The following is a 16393-nucleotide window of genomic DNA, read 5'->3' as shown; positions in this document are numbered from 1 at the left end:
ACCGATTGTGCATATTGGGACCATATCTGCCACCGATTGTGCATATTGGGACCATATCTGCCACCGATTGTGCATATTGGGACCATATCTGCTACCGATTGTGCATATTGGGACCATATCTGCTACCGATTGTGCATATTGGGACCATATCTGCTACCGATTGTGCATATTGGGACCATATCTGCTACCGATTGTGCATATTGGGACCATATCTGCTACCGATTGTGCATATTGGGACCATATCTGCTACCGATTGTGCATATTGGGACCATATCTGCTACCGATTGTGCATATTGGGGTCATATCTGCTACCGATTGTGCATATTGGGGTCATATCTGCTACCGATTGTGCATATTGGGGTCATATCTGCTACCGATTGTGCATATTGGGGTCATATCTGCTACCGATTGTGCATATTGGGGTCATATCTGCTACCGATTGTGCATATTGGGGTCATATCTGCTACCAATTGTGCATATTGGAGCCATATCTGATAACGATTGTGCATATTGGGGTCATTGGACGTGTTTTTTGTTAAAATCTGCTCACATTACGTGTATTTTCTTGAGAAAACCTGCACAATTATGTGAATTTTCTGGGAAAAGGGTCACCAAAACTTGGGCCCTCTGTCTTTGCGTTGCACTTTTAAAGGGAACCCGAGGTGAGAATAATATTGAGGCTGCCATATTTATCTCCCTTTAAGCAATACCAGTTGCCTGGCTGCCGTGCTGGTCCTCTGCCTCTTATTCTTTCAACCATAGACCCTGAACAAGCATGCAGCAGGTCAGGGGTTTCTGACAATATTGTCAGAACTGACAAGATTAGCTGCATGGCTTGTTTCTGGTGTAATTCAGTTCACTACTACAGCCAAATAGATCAGCAGGGCTGCCAGGCAACTAGTATTGTTTAAAAGGAAATAAATATGGCAGCCACCATATCACTCTCACCCTGGGTTCACTTTAAATTACAGTTAGCCCCGCCCTCATCCGGGCATGACCACGCCCATTTCTTCGCCGCGGCGCGCGATAGCCACACCCATTTTTGGCCGTCAGCTCCCCCGGAAATTGGTCCAGCACCTGCATAGCACCCCCTAAAAAAAAATCCTGGAGCCGCCACTGTCCCTGACTAACTTAGTGGTGGAGAGGGCTGTTATCTGACTTTTATTATCTCAACTGTAATTGAACTGTTCACTTTTCCTCTGCTAGAGGAGAGTTCATTACTTCACAGACTGCTCTGAAAGACTCATTTTGAATGCTGAGTGTTGTGTAATCTGCACATATTATAGAGTGATGCAATGTTAGAAAAAACACTATATACCTGAAAATAAAAATATGAGAATATTTTCTTTGCTGCTAATCTTCTAGTAATTATTCATAGTACACAACCAATTCATTATATCATATTTTTTTTCACTTCAGTGTCTCTTTAACAGTATTTCAACATACATTCCAACTAAACCAAATAACTGAAATTGTAGTATTAATGAATTTTAAAACTGCCATGTACTGTATATTAGAGCAGGATAAAAGACAGATCAAAACCAGTTGACCCATATAGGGAGTTAAGTAGGAGTTCTGGGCAGTGCAGTTTCTAGGCTAAAATGCACCCAGGGCTAGGGTGTAAAAATTGCGCCCCCCCCGCAGCAAGGTATGGGTGCCCGCAGTATAGGTTAGCCAGGTATAGTTGCACTCAGTATAGATTCCCCCAGAATAGGTACCCCAGTATAGGTAGCTAGCTATAGGTCCCCCCAGTATAGGTAGCCAGGCATAGGTGAGCCAGTATAGTTGCCCCCAGTATAGGTTAGATAGGCAGGCGTCCCCGGTATAAATTAGATAGGTAGTAGGTGCCCCCAGTACAGGTTAGCTAGGTGGGTGCCTCTAATATAGGTAGCCAGAATAGTTGCCCCCAACATAGGTTAGATAGGTAGATGCCCCCAGTATAGGTTAGCTAGGTAGGTGCCTCCAATATATGTAGCCAGTATAGTTGTCACCTGTATAGGCTAGCTAGGTAGGTAGGTGCCCCCAATACAGGTTAGATAAGTTAATGCTCCCACTATAGGTTAGATAGGTAGCTGCCCCCCAGTATAGGTTAGATAGGTAGGTGACCCCCTGTATAGGTTACATTAGGTAGGTGCCCCCCAGGTTAGATAGGTAGGTGCCCCCCAGTGTAGGTTAGATAGGTAGCTGCCCCCAGTATAGGTTAGATAGCTGCCCCAAGTATAGGTTAGATTAGGTAGCTGCCCCCCAGTATAGGTTAGATTAGGTAGGTGCCCCCCAGTATAGGTTAGATTAGGTAGGTGCCCCCCAGTATAGGTTAGATTAGGTAGGTGCCCCCCAGGATAGGTTAGATAGGTATGTGCCCCCCAGGATAGGTTAGATAGGTAGGTGCCCCCCAGGATAGGTTAGATAGGTAGGTGCCCCCCAGGATAGGTTAGATAGGTAGGTGCCCCCCAGGATAGGTTAGATAGGTAGGTACCCCCCAGGATAGGTTAGATAGGTAGCTGCCCCAGTATAGGTTAGGTAGGTGCCCCCCATGATGGAGGGGGGAGCCACAGCCGCTGGGAGGGCAGCCCGACCTCGCCCTCCCTTCCACTCCCCGGGCCGCCCTCCGTGCGATCTCCCCTCAGACTGCAGAGTAATGCAGCAGGGAAGCGCTATAGAAAACTACTCACCTCCCTGGTTCCAATCGCTGCTCTCTCGCCTCCAGTCTCATCTCTCCATAGACGCTGATACACACACACGCTGCTTCCGGCTAAACAGGAAGCAGCGTGTGTGTGTATCAGCATCCATGCACATAGCACTAGGCTATCTAGTAAAAGTGTCCTGCACCCTCCGCTCTCCTGCGATCCCCCTGTTTATACATCCCCCCCCCCCCCCTGGATCCAGCGATCATTCAGCCTCCCGGCACAGCTCCAGTCTCTCTATGGGAAGGATCGGGTTTGCACATGACGTCGGCGATGTCTTGACGTCATGTGTGATAATCCCCATAGTGAAGACCGGAGCTGTCCGGGGAGGCTGCGCCGATCGCTGGATCCAGGCGGGGTAATGTATAAACGGGGGAGCGGCGGGGATCGGCGGGTGCAGGACTCATTTACTAGCTAGCCTAGTGTTAGCAGAAGGTTTTTCAGGTATTGCAGCACATTTATTCAGCAGGGGGGTGGGGGGAGGGCACACAAAGTTGCATCACCTGAGCGGCGTAATGCTCAGGAGTTTAAGGGACATTCCCATAGAAGGTGAAATAAGGTGTAAAATCCGGTACAGTTACACCAACAGAATTGGGAATTTTTGGGTGAAAAGTTGGCAATACTTCTAGGGGTATAATACCATTTCAACAGAATTTTATGGAAACTTTCTCTATGATTAATACAAGAGGAGAAGCGTTGAATGATATTAGGATATTAGTGGAGGTGACTATGTCTGAATGGTTGAGTAAGCAATTGAAGTCATCTGCCCAAGATTGGATACTCTATATTTATGCAATTGTGTGTGAGCACTATTCAGCAATTCTTTGTACCACAAAGATATACCGCTAAGAGAGAAAAGCCACTACTGCTTTAGATGCAGCAGACAGAAGAGATTGCTTGCGTTCCATAAGAAGGTGTTTAATGTATAAGTATTTGAAGACGTCTCTGTGAGAAATTGTATATTTCTCTCTCAAATCCGAAAAAGTAAGAATTTCAAGTGTGTTAGAGGAAAATAAATCTGTTATGTAGGATAGGCCAGCTTCTTTCCAGTTTTTTAAGTCTAGGTCAGGGGCCAATAGAGATAGTACTTCTATAGGTAATTTAAGAAGGGAAGAATCTAAGTAAGTTTTGAGAATTGTTATGAACTGAGACCAAGCTGTAAAGGAGGCCAAGACTGGAGGATAGTTTGACTTAACAGTTTTGAACCCTAGCAGCGTAAGCAATAAGAGGTGCAATAGATTGGAGGGAGATGGTGGGAATTGCATCTTAACGCACACCTAAATTAGTAACACGGTGCAAGGTTTAACTCGCATGGGTCCATAACACTAACCATCATTCTCTATGTGCAGTAGCTGGCTGATTGTGTCTGAACAGTTACTGCAGCCCAGGAAACGTAGAAAATGTGCATGTTGCCAAATACGTAGAGCGATCCCCCCTCCCCAAACAACAACAAAAAATCCCTTAGTGTGACACTCCCAGCTATGGAAGCTGGTAAAAAAAGAAACAAAAAAAACATAATGATGGGAGTCTGAAGAGGTCTAATGTCTACCAGTAGTGGGTGGGCACGGTTCTTTATGGGAACATAGGGCAGGCCTTATTGTCGCTTTTGCCCCTCCCAACAAAGTGCTCTGGACAGAATGAGCGGTTATTAGAGTTGAGGAATCTCCTCACAGTCACAAGGATTGCCTTCACTTGTTAGCTCCAATTTCCAGAAGTGAGTGTTCCTTTTCCCGCTTCCTCTGTTCATTACTACTGGGCAATCCACCAGACCAGGGGGTGCCCAAAGAGCTATAATGCCCAAGAGTGGGCACAGAGCTCCACAACCCAGTAAGATGTTGCTACCCACTTCTGATGGTTACAGCAATCTAGTAATGGAGTTGGGGAGTGTTCGAAGGTGTTTCCCCTTTGATTACAGTGAAGATGCTGGAAGGATATTTTACATAGTAAAGCAAAGGTCTCTTCTGTCCTTCTGTGTTATCAGTAAGTGTCCACTGTGTGCAGGTCTGAAACTAGTCGTTAAATCAGAGGCACTCGAAAAGTTTTAATGAATCATTTTATGATAAAGAAATAACTAGAACAGTTGTGCACAATTTGCCAAGTTAATGGTTATTTTTATTTATATAACACTGACATCTTTCACAGTCCTTTGCAGAGTATATATGGTACTTTGCCACTAACTGTCGCTCAGAGATGCTTACAATCTAATCCCTTTCATAATCACGTCCATCATAGTCTAAGGCCATTTTAGGGGAAGCCTATTCATGTATCTGTGTTCCTAATCTGTGGGAGGAAACTGAGGTGCATGGAAAAACCCATACAAATACAGGGAGATCATGCAATCTCTGTGCAGATATTGCTCTAACCTCCTTGCTTTACCTTTGCCCCTTCCTGATGCCTAATTTAAATATATTTTTAACCCTGACAAACTAAACTCCTCCATTCAAAAATTTCTAAGATCAACCATAAAATCTAGCAATGAACCTGAGCTTGTTTTAAAATCCGGAATGCTGAATCTTTAAATGACAATGACCCTTGAGGGCATTGTTCTCTACCTCATCCCTTATGCCGGAAGCAGTTTCCTTGTGCATCAAATATCACCCCTTCTCCACCCTCCAAAGCAAAAGACCAGCCCAGGAGGAGTCTGCACAGCTCTCAGCCCCAAACTGTCCCCGAAGAATCAAGTCCCAATCGCACTGGTTGAACAGTTTTGTGTGTAAGTACCTTTAGAAGTACATTTGTAGAGGTTAAAATAGAACAAAATGTGCACGCAAAGTCCTTCTCCATAGGAAGATGAGGTCTACTAAACCACTGGCATGATTCAATATTTAGCCTACATTTTTGTCAGTAAATCAATAAATATTTCCCCAACCTAATCCACACAAGCAACAATTAATAACGAAGCATAATAAATAGATTATTCATACACAAAGAGAGTGTGTCTTATCAATAGTCAAAATAATCTTGAACGTCAAGGAGACAAGATGTCCAAGATTAAAGTACATCAGAAGAAACAGCAATACAAGTCTGGTACAGAATATTCTTATAGTTTGTACTGGGCAAGAGATCCTGTCTCAATGATAGATACTTTACTAATGTTCTAGTGATTATAATGCATGGGATTATATATTGCTTTATGTCTTTCTTCAGCATGTATATATTTTTCACAAAACAGGCATCAAGGATACTGATCTATAGCTCGGTTTTTAAAGTAGACCTCTGCCATGTGCAACACAGCATCCACAAAGAGCAATGCTGAAATCTTTGGTACTTCACCACCCTTTCCCATGTAGTCAGGTGGGCAGACAGATGCATGGTGTTGAAAATAAGTTCCCTGTCCATCCACACAATTCATTGTTCATACATAAACAAAGAATCTGTACAAATTGGACAGTAATTAAAGGGGCGAGTTGGCAACACAGGTGAGACCTTAATGTGCACATCGTGGCACTACATAGCCAAAGCTACTGAAAAGTGCTCCCAGGTTACATTGCCTTACAACAGGGATGAGTTATAACTAGGAAGTATGCTTCAGGCTTTTCACTGTGTCCCCTGTGGTCCTAATAATAAGCGTTTGTAGAAAGTTTTCAGAGGAAAGAAATATACTTACTTCAAGGTAGATTAAAAAAAAAATGTTTTGTGCAAAATAGCATAAGCTGCCCATAGAAATTAAATAATTTTATGGTTTTGTTATATGCAACTACTGTATTAAATTACTGTTGCATTTTACTAACTTTTTTGGCCTCCATCTGTAACCATATAAAATGTGACCAAACATTACTGTACCATATTCAGGGCAAGCAGAAAATAATGTAGTCTCTGGGAAACACATATCACTTACCACAAGAGCTTTAGAGCGGTTCCCTAGAAGTTTTTCTATATTATTTGCAGCACTCTCAACCAGCTGACGTGCATTATTGGCTTCAACTGTGTATAAATGCCTGTTCTTTAAATAAATCTGAAAAAGAGAGAACAGAACATACATCAAAAGTTTATAAATATATAAAATGTTGCATTTTCAAAGAGGAAATCTGAAAGCCAATTTATACGTAGAAATATTTCCAACCTAACTTAGATGAGGAATTTTAAACCTTTGAACAAATACCTAGTAACACCAGGAAGCATCCAGCTGATTGAAATACAGATAAAGGTTGCAGGAATTTGCAAATGCACATTTAAGATGGGTGCACTTTCAAATGTCTCATGTGAGCCACAGTCCTATTCCAGCTTTCTTTGTGCAATGTACATCAGCACACTACAAACTTGCAGGGGCTGTCAGATATATCTGTGTTGGAAACAAAACTTCCAAAGCCTGCTGCATGACCCAAAACAGATGCATAAACCCAATACCTGTGTAATAATGACAGAGCACACCAGCAATGTGAAGTTTCTTTTTGTATGGGTTTCCAGTGTCTCTTCTGGGTGGCACTAAACTCTGGATAAAACAGGACCAGTAAATGGCATGCGTGTGGTCAGGGGAGTAATTTGAAGTTGACACAATCTTCTCCACCTTCCCCCCCCCCCCCCCCCCTTCCCCTCACACTATAGAGCTGAGGGAAGTAATACTTTACCTTCTTCCAATGAGCAGATCAAAAGGTCATCACACCTCTTTACTGTAGCCACCGTACAACCAGTGAAATTGCGGCTCTAATTTCTACATGTTATGTGACAGCAAATAGAGGAATGAGGACCCGTCACTCCAATCCCTAGAAGAAAATAAAGTATCCCTCGGATCTGCACTTTGGCACAGGTCCAGGTCCCCTTAGCTCCCACAACTTAGGTCATCGTCAACTTAGAGGTGCTCTGCTTGCTATAACTGAATTGCTGTTGTTTATCCCCTGCTTATTGCCTGAAGAAGTGGGCTGTGCCCGCGAAACGCATTGCATCTTTGGGGTATTTTCAATAAATGTGTATATCTATACATTTACAGTCCTTGGTGTCTGCTTTAACGGAGGCGAGTCCACCACTTCCTCCCAGCAATTTTTTAAAAATTGTATGTACTTTTATCCTTCTGGCGCCTCTGTTCACCTACCAATATATTTGAGTCCACCCCAGGTGGAGGGGTGATCTACCCCCTTTCTTCCTATCTACAGAGAGCGACTTCTTAATCCTGAGTGAGGACAGGTCTAATCTCCTCACCTGCCTAATGAGTGGTTACCTAGGTGGTAACCCGTGTTTGTGAGTATTACAATCTCACTGTTTCATTTTTCCAATCAATTTTGACATACTACACCATATTGGGCTCTCGATTTCTCTTCAACTTTAGGTCATAGTCTGTTACGCCCCTGCTTATGGTGTTTGTCATGGATCCTTCAGCTGACTTTGTGTTTGTTTGCCATCCAACAGACAAGTGACTGGAACATTGCTAAGCCTAGATAACGTGACACCAGTGCTCCATTCAATGTGGTTATGCCAAACTAACGTAAGACACCAGTGCTCCATGCATCCATAGTGTGGTTATGCCAAAATAATATTTAACACCGTTCACCAATAATGTGGTTATGCCAAATTAACAGGAGCATTGCTAGCACCAAATATCAGTGGCACGTGCCCTGGATCCATTCTGGGGTGCTCGGATGTCCCCCAGGCAGAGTGTGGCAGCGGGCAGCAGTACTCACCTCTGGCTGTTTGCCCAGATGTCCAGACTCTGCAGACATCTCTTCTGGGCTTCTCCCCTTTAGTGTCTGAGAAGAAATCAGAAACTAGAAGTTTTAGCGTCTAATTCTCGGATGCTAAGGGGAGAATTGCCAGCTGATGTGCTACTCTGCTGGGAAAGGGGATTCGGGGGAGGAACAGTGAGGACACACACAACGATGCATGGCTCCCTGTAAATGCATAGTCGCTAATCTTCCGGGGGGCAGGGGAGCTGCGCTCAGCTCAGAGTACTGAGGGAAGCCTCTTTAGGATCCTGAGTCTTCCCTCTCTTAAGGTAAGTATCTGATGTTATGTACCTGAGCGAAAGTTCATGTAAATTTGGCTCCACCCATGACCACACCCGCATTCTGGTTCCGTGGCCACACACATTTTTGCCCAAAAATTCCCCCGGATCTCTTAGGATCCTAGCAACGCCCCTGCAAATTAATATGTGATATGCAATCTTAACTTAAAAACCACCTAGGGTTTTTGTAATGTTGTATGTTATATAGAAGAAAAAACACCTAGGATGAAATAAACCATATAATTAATGTAAACCGCAGTGTGACAGAAGATAGAATTGGCCACTTTCAGCTGGTTATATAAGATCATTACAAGTGCAACTGAGAAGTAGGGATGTTCAAAGAGCTGCAACTAAGTCCAAGTTGATGCAAATGTATGCATTTTGCACTGATTCTCTTTGCACCAAATCTCAAACTAACCCTTCCCTATGTACACAACACTAACCTCACCCTATATATGCTTAACACTAACTTTTCCCAGCTAAAAAGCCACAATTTATCTAAGTGGCTTGAAAGCCATCATTTATAGCTACCGTAAAGTCGCAATTTACCCCAGTGGCAGTAAAGCCACTAATTACAGGCAGAGCCTAGAGGGGCTCTCAAGCCGTAAATTATCCTGTAAGAGCCACTAAATACAGCAGTCATTAACCTCCCTGGCGGTAAGCCCGAACTGTGTTCGGGCTATGCCGCCGGGAGGCACCGCTCAGGCCCCGCTGGGCCGATTTGCATAATTTTTTTTTTGTTACACGCAGCTAGCACTTTGCTAGCTGCGTGTAACCTCCGATCGCCGCCGCTACCCGCCGATCCGCCGCTATACGCGTCGCCGCAGCCGCCCCCCCCCAGACCCCGTGCGCTGCCTGGCCAATCAGTGCCAGGCAGCGCCGTGGGGTGGATCAGATTCCCCTTTGACGTCACGACGTCGATGACGTCGGTGACGTCATCCCGCCCCGTCGCCATGGCGACGGGGGAAGCCCTCCAAGAGATCCCGTTCTTTGAACGGGATCTCTTGATCTCTGATCGCCGAAGGCGATCGGAGGGGCTGGGGGGATGCCGCTCGGCAGCGGCTATCATGTAGCGAGACATTGTCTCGCTACATGAAAAAGAAATTTTTTTTTTTTTTAAAAACGTATTTGCTGCCCCCTGGCGGATTTTAATAAACCGCCAGGGAGGTTAAGCTGCAGTTTACCCGAGCAGCCACAATTTACCCAACTGACTGTAAAGTCACTAGTTAGAACCACTATAAAGTTGTAATTTAACCAAGCACTCATTATACAGTTATTGCAGTTAATAATGAGATCTGTATTTCTAAACATTGCATTATCCTGTTGATCTTATTCCATCCTCTGGCCACACACACAGACACACAGGGTCTGTCTCTTCACTAGGTGAAATGACAGCACAGAGAAGCAAGGGATGGTTTAGCATATCCAGTCATCTAGTCATGCCCAGAGAAAGCAGATTTCCGCCCATAAAATGTGTTGTGGAGGGAGACAGTGTGCAGTCATAAGATTTATTGCCTGTATAAGCAGGAAGTAGCTTTACAAAAGATGGGATGCTTAGAGTGCCAGAAATGGGTCTACCAGAGCTGGACAGCAAGCAGCAACAGGCAAAACCGGTTGCAAAAAAAAATAAAAATCAAATCTTCAAATAAATTATGTATGCTTTTCCTACAGAATGTATGAATGGCCTGTTAAAAAAAAATGAAATCCAGTAGTGCTAATCCTGCTTTAAGCAGGATATAAAACAAGTGGGGAATATACAGATGGTCATCGATATCCTTCCTTTTAACCGCTTGCCGACTGCGTCACACCGATGGGCGTGGCCATGGCAGCAGCCCCAGGACTGCCTAGTGCCGATCAGCGTAAGGTCCTTGGGCCGGGTATTGCAGGAGATCGCGCAGGCATCACGTGCGCATCTCCACATGAATGGCTCAGGGGTGATCCGCTTTCATAGGCTAAAGCCTATGACAGCCGATCACAGTGATAGGCTGGCGGGGGGAGGGAGGATCCACTGTAAAAATAATGTTAAAAATACACTATTTAAAAATAAAACAAATATTTGTACAAAAAAAAAAAAACCATTGGGGGAGCGATCAGATCCCACCAACAGAGAGCTCTGTTAGTGGGGAGAAAAGGGGGATCACTTGTGTGCTGTGTTGTGCGGCCCTGCAGCAAGGCCTTAAAGCTGCAGTGGTCCTTTTTGTGAAAAATGGCCTGGTCTTTATGGGGGTTTAACACTGCGGTCCTCAAGTCTTTAAATATACTCATTACCTGGCTGTTCTATTGCTTCTCTGCCCTAAAAACTATTGGTATCACTAACTAGAGATAAGTATGCAGGCCGAGCATTCAGAATATGTAGGCTGTGGGCTCCCTCGCCATCCTCCTGGGCTGCTCTGTTCTCCTGAAGTCTTCTCTGCTACAGTCCCCGACTGTCCCAGTCACGCCCCACTGCGCATGCTTAGATATTTCACTTGCCTACTTTAACTGTAATTTTCTAAAAAAATAAAATTAAAAAAAAACACTTTTGAAACGTATTTCCTCTTGTTGTAACTGTACTCCTACACATGCCTAGCAAATGTGATGGTTCCAACATATAAAGGGGCTTGGCTATTAACCTTTAAAGTTGTCCCATTGACTTGCATTTGTGAATTAGTTTCAGCGAAACTGTGTGATACCACCTAGAGTTCAAGGAAATTATCACAAAACTGCCAGAGATGTTCTTGCTCATCCCTAATCACCACATCAACAGTCCTTTCCTTGCTCGGAACCATGGCATGGCAAAACCTTTTAAAAATCTAAAATTCCACTTCTATGGCCTAGCCAATCTTTGATTCTCAAAACCCCAAAAACAAGGTCTGCGGGAAGAATGTGGCCCTCATTGCCATTTTACGTGGCCCTCCAGAACTTACAATGTGCATTTATGTAAGCAGTAAAAAATAGCACAAAAAAACAAAAAACAAAAAGGGCTTTTCCATCCAGAGAAGCACACCATTGACAGTGTAACATTGTCAGTTTGAGCTGGGGTGCAGTAACAACTCATCTCATGGGACCCTTCAGCAAAATAAACACAGGGCACCCTCTGGGAATCCAAACCCCCTTGTGTGGCTGATAACACCCCTCCCCTTTTAAACCTACCTAAAAGTCTATGGGGAAAGTGAAGGCTAGCATCTTGCTTCGGGCCACGTTTCATCTTGATCCTTTTCTGCTGAAGCAGCACTGAGGCAGATAAATATTACACTGCTCCACTGTGTTACTCTGCAGAAATGGAAAGGGGGAGCCATCCCTCCATGTTTGCTATAGGTCCACCCCTTAGTTTGACGCTGTTCAATTGTTAAATCTTCATTTAAAAAAAATTGTCCTGCGAGCTAGACTAGGTTTTAGACTTAAGCTAAGTACCCACGGGGGTACAATTGTAGCTGTCGCCGCACACTGCAGCAGAGGGATTAGCGATGCGGCGGAAGCTGTCGCCGAGTTTCCTCCCCCCCGCCGGAAGCTCCGTGTGGTGTGTGTGGGTAGCTGTCGCTAGCCCGCATACACATGCGGGGCTAGCGACAGTTCCGGCGAGGTTGCGGCGACGACTGTAGCCGGCGATTGAACATGTCAATCGCCTGGCGACAGCTCCGACGGGCGACGGTTCGGGGCGCGCGCATCATACACACGGGGGAACTGTCGCCGCAACACGCGCGTGCCACGCGGTTGCGGCGACGGCCGTCCCCCGTGAGTATGGGCCTTTAGGCCTCTTACACACCCCTGACTCTAAACCTACAAGTCTCAAAAGAAGGTTAGGTGGGGGGTCCAATTTCAATACTCAGACTTAAAAGCTGGTAAATAAATCCGATACATGCACAGCTGATAACAGTGCCCAAAAAGTATAAGACCTCACTCACACTATACAGGTTGCAGTGCACCTTTCATATGGTGTGTGTGTGACATGCAAGAACTTCAGAAGTGACCAGGCACTGCACTGTCTGATGTTTACACTTCATTCACTGTACAGCAGTGCAATGTGATTTAACACAGCTGCACACATTTTGGGCAAAATGCAGCGCTGGCCCATTCATTGTAGTGAATGGTATCAGCAGTGCAAAGCACAGCAATGCGTTTGCTAGTGTGAAAGAGGCCTCAATATTGAAAAGGAAATATATCTATCAACAATCCAATATTATTACATAACTTGTTCTATCAACTTTTGTATCTATAAAAGCTTTTTAGTCTAAATCAGAATTCTGGGCAGCAGTCCAAATACTTATTCTTATAGTTAAACACTCCTACATCAATGCTTCCAGTATTAGAATCCAAAAAGGGCTTTAACAAGAGCCTTAAAATATAGAAAAAGCGTCACATGATCCTTTGATGCTGCTTTCAAATAATAAATATTTAACTCTGCGGGCACAATGTCAAAAATACTCATCTCAAACAAAGATAGGAAGTGCAAGTATATGAAGACCACTACTAGGGACTGTTTTTAGGAGACACTTGTGCATTTCCAAAAAGCTAGTTAATTTAGGAAAAACTATTTATCGCCTACATAGAAATATTTTATTCTTCAGGTGTAAATTGTGGCCTGTGGTACTTATTTTTCCAATGAACCCGCCGGGATTCTGCTCACTTATAATATGTGGCAGAAGGGGATGTTACAGCTACACTTGTATTTCCAAATAGCAATAGTGATATTTGAAATATAAATAAAAATGTAAAGAACAAGTTTATGTATGTGTATGAGCACAATACTCAAGTTTAAAAGTCATAATAAAGTAAAAAGCGTAACAATACAGATAAAATAAGATGGATCAGTAGGCAGAAACATTTTACATCGTAAAGTCATCTATATGTCATGTTTTGCTAAAATAATAGTGCATTCCCATTGACAGCACAGAATGACGCAGAGTGGTAGGAGATAAGACTAAAGAGTAAAATAATAAAGTGTGGTGGTCATAAAACGCATGTACAAGCCGTTATGTGTTGTGTCACACATTTGGCATTCAGAGTTCATTTCCATTATCATAAAACATCTAATTTATCTATGGCTGCATTGACTTTTTTTTTTGGGGGGGGGGGGATCTTTATGAAAATCGAATGCTGTAAAGGTGGCCACACACCATACAATTGTATACACTTCTTTTAAATTCAATATTTACAAATCAATTTTTCTGATTGTAACATTTTTAAAATCTGACCAATGTACCACATGTGTGTTCAACTTTTACCCAAATATGAAAAAATGATTGAAAAAATGGCTTGCCTCTCTACATAAAATTGTCAATCTACCACACACCATACAATCTTGCAAAACAAATTGCTTATTTTTATTGAGTGGCTGTAAAAATCGGATTATTTTATTGTATCGTGTGTGGTCACGCTGGTCACCTTAATGCAAACCAGAGACTATATAAAAGTTTTATACATACCTGGGGCTTCCTCCAGCCTCATGCACACGGATCACTCCCACGCCACTGTCCTCAGCCTTTCCTAATCGCGGGTACCGAGTCCGGTAACTGCTGGCTGACAGATACGTAGAAAGTACACTTCTCTCGCACAGACTGGCCGAAGTTACAGGACCCGGTACGGACGATACAGAAGGCGGAGGATGGCAGCATGGGAGTGATCTGTGTACATGGTGCTGGAGGAAGCCCCAGGTATGTATAAAACTTTTCTTTTATATCGTTTCTGGTCTATTTAAAGATAGATTGTCAATTTCTTGATTTAAAGATCCAAGCATTTTCTCTGATTCTTTAATCATCTTAATAATTCATGGAAATGTAAACGTGTGAAGATGCATCAGATTTTTAGAATCAATCAGAAAAATTGTAATCCTCAGGTTAAAGGAATACTATCGATACCCAAGTGTTCTAAAATGACAGTGTGCAAATAATGTCTAACTAGCTGTGTAAACATTTTCCTACTTTGCATGTTAAATATCAGAGGCAAAAACTGTAATTTATGGAGGGTAGGATTTAGCTATATTGGGACAAATCAATTGCAGAAGGGGTGTCTGCTTCAATGCACAGCCAGAGTTGCATATCAGACTACAGAAAGCAAATATCAAACATATCAAACTCTGAAAGCAAAAACAGTATGAAAAAGCTGTGAGAATTAGTTACATTTCCTCTGCTCTCTTCAGACACGTCAGTCAGAAACACAGGACACAGGAGCTGCAGCTGTTCTCTCTGTCACATGCAGAGTTACACATAGAGTTAACTGATCAAGTGTGAGGGGAATTTCCCCTCTCCTCATGGCTCAGTCAGCCGTCAGTTTTGGCCGTCAGTAAAGTTTGAATGTATTTTGATAACCGTAAACAAAGAAGTTGCTACTAAAATGTATATACCAGTACTTAGCAGCACTTCCCAAACAATTCCTGTGTCAATTGAAAAAATGTGTGAATCGATAGTATTCCTTTAAAAAGAAAAAAAAAATGGTGTGGCCACTTTTAGACTGCAATTACACAATTTCATAATTCTAAAGGTAGCATGTAATCAGACTTATTGGTAATCAGTATTTAGTGGTGTGATTCCCAGGCAACTTTGAAATAGTGATACTTTACTCTAAGCCTAAGATACAACAAAAAGATGGCTGACCCTACTACTAACCTTATTCCCTCACACCCATGTGTTAAATACAATCAGGGTAGTTCTAAAAAAAAAAAAAAAAAAAAAAAAAAGAGCCAAACTTGCATTCTGAGGCTTGATGCAATGACATGGAAGTACTACTTAAAATGATCAACCCAACTGATTAATGCTGTTTTATATATGCTGTGTATAATATAGAGGTGTCTATTGAAATCATATTGCAGAGAAGATTTTAAGATTATAGTAAAAGACAAGACAAGTAACATTTATATTGTGCTTTACTCTTGGTGGACTGAAAGGGCTAGAGCTGCAGCCACTATGGTGCACTTTATAGGCAGTAGCAGTGTTGGGGAGTCTTGTCCAATGTCTCCTTACTGAAAAGGTGCTGACTTACTGAACAGGAAGAGCTGAGATTCAAACCCAGGTTTCCTGTGTCAGAGGCGGAGCCCTTAACCAGTACACTATTCAGCCACTAAAAGCACAGCGATCCAAGGCAAAATTGTCTTGAAAGCAGGCAGGTCGCTTACTAAGTAAGGGATGTAGACCTATATCCTATTCGTGTTTCTCCTGAGTGATCTCGACACGCAGATTGTAATCATGGTTAGTAATTAGTCCAGAAGATCACTAAAAAACACAGATGTCTGCACGATGGATTTAACCACTTCAGGACTATAGACTTACACTCCCCCCCCCCCCCCCCCCACACCCCAGTGACCAGGCTATTTTTTACAATGTAGTGCTCTGCAGCTTTAAGAGCTCGCTGCAGTGCCATACGGCCTCTTTCACAGTGTGACGTTAAAGTCACACGTTAGAAAATTTTATAACGCAGGCTAACGCACAGCAATACTGGGTCTGTGCGACATTCACAGTGCACACGTTGCGTTGTGTGTAACAAAAGGCGTTATTAGAAAGCGCTGCATGCCGTGCGTTTAGCAATGAATCTGCTGCGTTAGTTGTGTTACACACAGTCATGTTTATTTATTTTTGTATTAATTTATTGTTTTTTTGTTGTTTTGTTTTTATTATTTTTCCCCACTCCCTCCCCCACCAGCCAATCACGGCAATCCTCTCTCATAGGCATCGGCCTATAAGAGGGGATCGCGATCGGAGAGCCTATCTAGGGGACAGCCCAGTGACGAGGCTGTCCCCAGTACAGTGCTGCAGTAGATTGCAGCACTGTACAATATAAATAGACGGAGCCCCCGTCTAAC

At 43.3% G+C, this 16393-nt stretch overlaps 1 protein-coding gene across 9 annotated transcripts in view; it reads right to left on the bottom strand.

Annotated features, from left to right (window-relative positions):
• Window positions 1-16393, bottom strand: part of CACNA2D1 (calcium voltage-gated channel auxiliary subunit alpha2delta 1) — an 846695-nt gene that overhangs the window by 601660 nt on the left and 228642 nt on the right. For all 9 annotated transcript variants that reach the window (XM_068276177.1, XM_068276179.1, XM_068276181.1 and 6 more), the window contains exon 3: window positions 6523-6639. In XM_068276177.1, coding sequence (XP_068132278.1) covers window positions 6523-6639 — 117 coding nt within the window. The remainder of the gene's footprint in view (window positions 1-6522; window positions 6640-16393) is intronic.

This window comes from Hyperolius riggenbachi, chromosome 3, assembly GCF_040937935.1.
Source record: "Hyperolius riggenbachi isolate aHypRig1 chromosome 3, aHypRig1.pri, whole genome shotgun sequence".
NCBI classification, from domain to species: domain Eukaryota; kingdom Metazoa; phylum Chordata; class Amphibia; order Anura; family Hyperoliidae; genus Hyperolius; species Hyperolius riggenbachi.
This window is presented reverse-complemented; position numbering and strand designations above follow the sequence as displayed.